Raw genomic sequence first — 7,741 nt, 5'->3', positions numbered from 1 at the left:
GTATATATACAGTATATATAGTATTTGACACCATGTGGCTACTAATGAGCCACTCAAGAAATACAAATTATGGATTCAAAATTACAAAAAAAATGCCCATTTGAACAAAAAAGAATAAATTAAACACATAAAATACAAAATTAAAGGATTTTAGTTTTTAGTTTAAGTTTTTATTCATCAAACCCCATCCACAAAAATAATTTTATGACTGTTTTTTTTTTTATTTTCTTCTTCTTCTTCTTCTAGACCCTGTGACATTGTCGTCACAAGCTCTGACTGATTCAGCACACAGCAGCGTTACGACTCTACAAACCACTGAGCTTTCCACTCCAGTGGCCTGGACCACCCCTCCGAACCTCAGCGATGTCACAGTCCCAGACGTAGAGATCTTAACCACTTCGACCAGTTTACCACCTACCAGTGTCCCATCGTCCCCCGGCACGCACTCGAACACTTACCCCTCACTCAACTTTACCACGTCGAGTAACGCCACCGCTGCTTCCAGTTCCACACAGGAAACGGTCAGTGAGGAGATGAGGAACAAGTCCAGGCCTCACACACCGAAAACAGGAGACTTTTTCTCAGTCAGCACGGAGGAAGTCAGCACCATGGGAAATGTTTCTGAGCGCTCCGAAAATCCTCCTTCAACCCCAACGGAGGGCGTTAAAATAACAGTGTCTGTCACTGTCAACAAAGGTAACATTCAATAAGTCTCGCGTTTATTATCGGCCTCCATGTGGGATCCTGTAGCCACATTTGCCGTGCTGCGAATACCACATTCCCCGCCTTTGGGGGCTGGCATCACTGTGGATACGTTTGTTTGTGACTATCACATCCACGCAACGGGGAGTTCAAGTAAAAATAATTAAAAGCAGTTGGAGAACAGCGCATAATTACAGCTGAACCACACACTCAAAAGGCAAACCACTGGTGAATATTAGGAAAATTCCCTTTGTCTTTCCCCAACCTACAGCTTCCTCACATGTGGGACCTTTACAGACTCCAGTTTTCTAAGCCTCAGGCGAAATGCCTCGTCAGGTGGAAATCTCATTAGAAGCACCTAAAAGTTAGTGCACAGCCAACCGAAGGAGAGGATTATGAGGAAGTTTTCTGCCCTGAGGCAAGAAGTTTGCCTTTGTAGCGTTGCGTTTATTGAGTGTTTTGTGGCATCTGGGAGCGAAATGATCAATATGTTGGGATTTTTAATTAATTATTTTTTCTGTAGCTTCCGTTCTCCAAATAAAACTTTTTCTCTGCTCTATAGGTACCAGCCGCACTCATCTGATTGTAGCGTTGCTCGTCGTTTCACTGCTTTTGGTGATCGTGGTGGTCGGCTTTCTCTACTGGAGACAGATCAGACTGGAGAGGTACAAATCCCACCGTTATTTCTCCTTAAACCTAATCACAGCTGAGCTCTCCACTGTCCAGGAATGCCACCAACCAACACGTCTGCTCTCCCTCTCTCCCCCACCCCTCTGCAGGTTGGACCTCCCGCCTCCCTTCAAACCTCCTCCAGTCCCGGTGAAGTACACAGCAGCCAGGCGGAGCGAGGCCTCGTTGCAGACCTTTCCCATTTCGAGGTGCAACTCCATAGCAACATCCAGCGACACGAGACAATCATATATATAGACGTAACAGCTTGTAGACGTTGCTTTTGCAGCCGTGGAGATTTGTTGAAAGTGGTTTCCTGTTTGGAGGGGGGTGGGGGTCGCTCTGGTAGAAGATATAGCTTTCATTTGCGGGCTGTTTTACTCTGCGCACATTCAAAACCAGTCACAGGAACTGTCTGATCAAAACACGTCTCTCATGAGAATCAGAARACGTGTTTTCATCAGTAAACTAGTGCAAATACAAGTTAAAATACTGGAAACACCAGTGTTATTGTGTTTAACGTGTTTTCATTATTTCAGAAATATGCGCAATGTGTGTTTTGTACAAAATGTATTTCAATTAGCTTTTTTGTGGAAAATAAAAACCTGTTTTATATGGCTTTATAGAAATTTCTTATAGTTTGTTGCCTTTGAACCTGGACTTTCATTGGATTTTTAATTTAATGATAAAAAATCAATAGCCTCCTTTGCATCAAAGCCCCAGTCATTGCTCTGTGAAACCCCATTAATAGTTAAATAAGATCCACCTGTGGGAAATCAATGGGTCAGATTATCTAAACCCATTGTAAAAGCCCCCATAAATATATTGATTCACTGGGGTTTTTACCACCGAGGAAGCGACAACATGATGATCAAGGAGTTCTCCACACAGGCCAGAGTTGGTAAAAATAAAATAAAATTTATCCCACAACCTTGAACATTTCATGGAGCACAATTAATTCCATCTATTCATTCATTTTATTCACTCAGGACAGAGTGAAATTAAAACAAATGTAAACACATTTGATGCTGTAGTCCCTGTATTTCCATTCTAGCACTTCTCAGTCAGAACTGCATCCCTGCAGTGAAGCACGGTGGTGGCAGCATCATGCTGKAGAGATAWTTGACTCTGGGGCAGCGGTTCAGCTTCGAGGAGGACTACCACCCAAAACACACATCTAAAACAACAGTTCAATGGTTTATGGTTAAATTGTTAAATCCCCTTGAATTGCTTAGTCAGAACTAAGAATCTTGAGCTGTCGCAGTTTGGTCATGAAGAGTGGACAAAAAGTTCCTGCTCATCCTCTTCTGGAGTATTTTTGTAAAATATTACATATTAAATTACACATTCAAACTCAAATTAAATCGTTTTTAGACATCAAAACAGGAAGACTGTTCAGGAGGTGAATAATTTTCAAGATCCATTTTATAAAAGGCATGTTTAGTTTGTGGGTATGAACCTCAAAAGATTTGCTTGTACAAAATTGGCAGAGGTACACCATCACTTAYTTAGGTTGTGCACCCTTCAAAGACGACTGTAAGTTATCGGACCACAGCTGTCCACAGGTAGAGTATGGCACTTGTGTTGACGAAATGAGGCTAAAACCACAAACCACATTTGTTCAGGGGCCATCACAACAAGCCATCAACAACAAACCTTTGCTGTTGCTACCAACACCGTTGTTTGCTTTTGTTTTTTTTCTAAAATTTCATGTGGTTTTTGCAGTTTATCTTAAATATTTTTTTAAATCACCTTCCATTCAGCTTTGATTTTAAACTGGTGTTAATATATTTATGTTTTAGTCGTGCCTATTACAGACTGATTTGTTTGAATAAGTGCTGCATTACAGCCTCACACGCTGTACTGTAAGTTTTGTGTTTTTGGGGTAAATAAAATAATACACAACTACTGATTTTATTGTTCAACCGCACAAGCCAAATGAGAAGTTGTTTGTGCGAGATGCAAATGGCAGAAAATCACAGCCTTGTGCACATTTACATGGTAGATTGGGTTTTAACGCAGCGTTCTAACCAATTTCCGATGCTTGTTTACATTTTTCCATTTTCTTTTTTTTTTTGTGAGAGGGATGTCACAGAAAATACAAGGTAATTCRTGTAATTAAGGCTTACTGTAAATAAAATTTTAAAAAATGAATTACAAACAGGCAAAACTGGGGTTTAAAGTTAGAACAATAACACGCCAGTCTTTCTGAAATGCTGTTGTACCGCTGTGGCTCTGAGACTGCCTCCCTCAAAACGAGGTTACAATGTTTCCTGTTTGTAACTGAAAAGCAGGCAGATTTCAAAGCACGCGGAGAGGCAACGAAGGCAGGGGTAAAAATAGACTACAGTGAAGAGCACACCTCACTCATGGAACACAGATCTGCTTCGTACAGCCTGAGAACAATTGTGTCTGGCAGAAAAGTTGCTCAGTTGGACAGCACTGGAAAATGACCGGTAAGATCTGATATATCTTCAGAAACCTCTTCTCCAGATAGACATATTCCTGTCTTTCTTTCTTCTATTTTTTTAATATAACATTAAGAAAATAATATATTTCTTGAAAACACAAGTAAATTCATTTCCACATCACATGCCAAAGAAATAATCAAAAAGGGGAAAAACAAACCAGTTTAAGTTTACACCAAACTAAACAGAAAGTTGGCAACAATGAGTTCACGCGTCACTAAATGCCTTATTGCTTTTATCGCATGAAAATCTGATAAACTTACAAGAAAATTAATTAAAGTGCAAGGGTGGCAGTGTAGGGTTTTTTAAAGGAAACCTACTTTAAAAAGAACATTTACAAACTATGTGAATATTTAACCTTTTATCGACCATAAAGCTTTTTTTTCACTCTACGCTGCAAAAATTGTCCATCTAGCCATTTTACAATTTTATATTGAGCCAAAACGTATTTTTGATTTTGTTTTGAGACTAATAAGCAAGCACGTAATTTATTAGATTATTAATCTTGAAAATKTTCTTATTTCAATTAGTCTTATCAAGCGCAGTTGTCRTCATACACTGGCAGRTTATTTCATTAAATTTGAGACGATTCRGACAATATTTTAAAACTTTTTTTGCATGTCAAATTTGTTGCAGTGTGGTAGCTCATCGCAAAGCTGCTGAACTGGATTTGTTATAAAGAGCTTTGTTTTACGCTTGTCTACAGTTTAATTTGAAAAAATTACATCCTTAGTTATTTTTTTCAAAGTTAATATTGGAAATTTTCAATATTTTGATTGATGACGTAACTTTTTAATGTAGAGTAAGTTGGAAAAGTGCTTCTTTGTTTCAGACATGAGTGTACTGGGACTGACTCTGGTGTCTCTGGCCTTGTTCATCTCTGTCTGCCTCAACTTCATTCTGTGCATCAGGCAACGAGGTTCTTGGTGCCGAGGTAAAGAAAATTAAAAAACAAAGCTGTCTTTTTTCCGTATGATTGTGTTTTTTTTATGTAAACAGTTGCATTTGTTGTTCACGCAGACAAACAGAGGTGCTGCCATCATGACAACTCAGAAGAAGACACGTATGTTTCACAAACACTCAAAAACATGCTGATGTCTAGTCAGCAATCACATTTTTCACACCATTATTTGACGTTTTACCTATAAATCACACCAGACAGAGCTGGTAAATTGTTTTTCTTTCCCCCCTGTCTTGTTGCAGTTTATCACAGGTAGAAAGGCAATAYGTTTGTGACATCAGTCACCGAGGGGAGCAAGAAAATCCCCACAATCATCACGAGCGACAGGAAAATCCAATCTATGGCAACATCAGCACCGAGTGGCACGGTGAGAGCACCCATGCTGTCTGTTTGTCACTGATTTGAAGGAGAAAAAGGGGGAAATCTGTGAATGTGTTTACTGTGGTATGACTCAGACTTGAAGAGAAAAAAAGGTTTCGTAAAAGCATGATTTTTTAAATATTTCCACAAAGTTGGTCATTCCCCCAAAAAAATTATTAAAAATGAAAGAGAATTAAAATAAACTGAAATATTTTGGATCAATTCCTCCAAAATGGTTGAAAATACACACATTTCTATAAACAGCATAGATTTGCTTGCAGTTTATTTGCTTCCCTCCTGTTTTAGATCTTAACTGCACTTCACATGTAGACACATTCAGAACAATGATGTGTTCTCCTGCAGATTCTTCAGAGGGTTGCTATGAGATGATGTCCTTGCAGCGCAACAGAGACTGCATCAAGGTAACGGCTGTTCATTCATCCACACTCATCTGCAGTGCAGATTGCACACATGTAAAATTTATCTGCTAAATGGACATTTTTCTCCTCAAAAACAACAGAAAATTACTTCTCTGTATTTGATTGCAACGCTAATCTTTAAAATGTCAAATTAACAGTTAGTGGTATTAAACAAAAAACACTTAAAACTTAAAAAAAAACGTCTCCACTGTCTCAGGGCTGATGAGTTTGGTTGCACAACAGTACTGTGATGTTGGTTGGCTTTTAAATTGACTTTGTTCATTTCGACAGTGTCAAAACTCCAAATTATTTTGCATCAGTGGTCATGAAATAACTCTGATTTGTTGGCTATTGTGGAGATGTAAAAAATAATAATTCGTTTTGTGATCCTTCGCCATTTCAGMCTCTTTTAGACAACTTTCTGATGATTGTCGAAGAGCAATCATTGGTTGACTAAAAAAAAGAATCTGTGTTGTGTTGCAATGCTGTGAAGCAGAATGGAAAGAATTGTGCCTCAGTACGTAAATAACAGGTGTTAAAAAATGAYGCAACATTTCTTTAAATTAAACGTRTTTGCTTTTAAACTCATTTAGTGCTGTTGTWTCTGTTTGTAATGTTGCAAAACTGAGCGATGATCTGATGCTAAAGGCTCTGTGGCACTATAACGTTTTACACAACACATGCTGATTCATGAAAATTTAGTTACTTTTTTTTCCATTCAAGTTACATTTTTTAAAATTTATTAACATTACAGTATGTGGACATCTAAAAGAGTTTTCCAGTAGATTTGYTTTATTTCATCTTCAATATATCTTCAGTTCTGGACAAAATCTGCATAAATTGTCTAACTTTATAATGTGACAGGCCTTAAACTATGGTGGGTTACATATAAAAGTATACAATAGTTTTACTACACTATGCTTTTTATTTTACTTGAGTTATATTATTATGAAGAATTGCTACTTTTTGYTTGAGTAAACTTTCAGAATACTCTCTATCCACTGTAAATACTTTCAACGAATGAAGAACAAACGTGTTTAAATCAGAAATGCACCAGAAAGACACACCTACAGTTTATGTTGAAGTGAGACCTCTTCTTTGTACACAATCTTTGTAATTCTAATGCTGTTTATCAGCTGATACTCTTGGAGATCAAGGGAGTATAAGGTAAACAGCAAATTTAGTCACTGGAAGTACTTTATCCTGTTCTGTTATATATATGTGTGTGTGTGTGTACTTGTTTTTGCTACAGATTGAGGACCATGTTGGATTTTTAACCAACTAAGTGAGGTCGTTTTTAGGAAGCGGGGACGTTTCCCCAGTCCTCACTTTTTTTGCAGTTCAACTGAGCTCTACTAGTTGTGTGAATGCTTCACAGCATTCACACTATTGAGATCATTTTTTCTTCCATGTGATATTTGGCGTCTAACTCGTTAGGTTTAGGTATGGTGTGAATTAAGTTTTGGTTCATGTTAGAGTCAGGTATAGATCAGTAAAGGTTAATGTTAGGGAAAATGTCTGGGTTAGGCTTGAATGCAGTTGCAAAAATGAATGGAAGTCGATATAATGTCCTCAGTTTGATGCAACTAGGACAGAGGTCTGCAACTTTTACAATCAAAAGAGTCAATTGTGCTTCTTGTCTCCCTAATAAAATGTGTCCAGAGTTGCAAAACAAGCTAAAACTGTGATTATCAACTGGTGGTCCATGGGCCTTTTCAAGGCCTTTCCGGGTACCATCACGGTCAGTGGAGGTGACATTATAAAACTAAAAAAAATATTGTTATTATTGTTATATTATTTATTATTATACATATCAGGACAAATAAAAATACCATTCATGTAAACAAGAAAAATACTGCATGTAGTTTATACCAAATTTCATTAATGTTTAAGTAAACAAAAGGCTAGATATTAGTTATACAAAAAACAACAGACTAGCATGAGCTAACGTGTTTTACTTTTTGCATTAGTAGTATTGATCACATATTTGCATACAAATTGATTTCTGTTGTGAGTATTAAAAACAACAACAACAAAAAATGTATTCTGTTATGTTTGGTCACATTTTCAAAGAGCCACTGCAGAGGGAACAAAGAGCCACATGTGGCCCCAGAGCCGCAGGTTGCAGACCCCCGAACTAGGATGTGTGTGCGTGTGTGTGT

At 37.8% G+C, this 7,741-nt stretch overlaps 1 protein-coding gene across 1 annotated transcript in view; it reads left to right on the top strand.

Moving 5' to 3' along the window:
• The first annotated feature begins 3,794 nt into the window (after positions 1-3,794).
• The window catches only part of LOC106514030 (uncharacterized), a 5,999-nt gene continuing 2,052 nt past the window's right edge, over positions 3,795-7,741 (top strand). The window contains exons 1-5 of the mRNA XM_014003104.1: positions 3,795-3,827; positions 4,672-4,773; positions 4,860-4,902; positions 5,043-5,167; positions 5,524-5,582. Of these exons, the coding sequence (XP_013858558.1) occupies positions 3,821-3,827; positions 4,672-4,773; positions 4,860-4,902; positions 5,043-5,167; positions 5,524-5,582 (336 nt within the window). The 5' untranslated portion in view covers positions 3,795-3,820. The remainder of the gene's footprint in view (positions 3,828-4,671; positions 4,774-4,859; positions 4,903-5,042; positions 5,168-5,523; positions 5,583-7,741) is intronic.

Source organism: Austrofundulus limnaeus, unplaced genomic scaffold, assembly GCF_001266775.1.
Source record: "Austrofundulus limnaeus strain Quisiro unplaced genomic scaffold, Austrofundulus_limnaeus-1.0 Scaffold17, whole genome shotgun sequence".
NCBI classification, from domain to species: Eukaryota; Metazoa; Chordata; class Actinopteri; order Cyprinodontiformes; family Rivulidae; genus Austrofundulus; species Austrofundulus limnaeus.
This window is presented reverse-complemented; position numbering and strand designations above follow the sequence as displayed.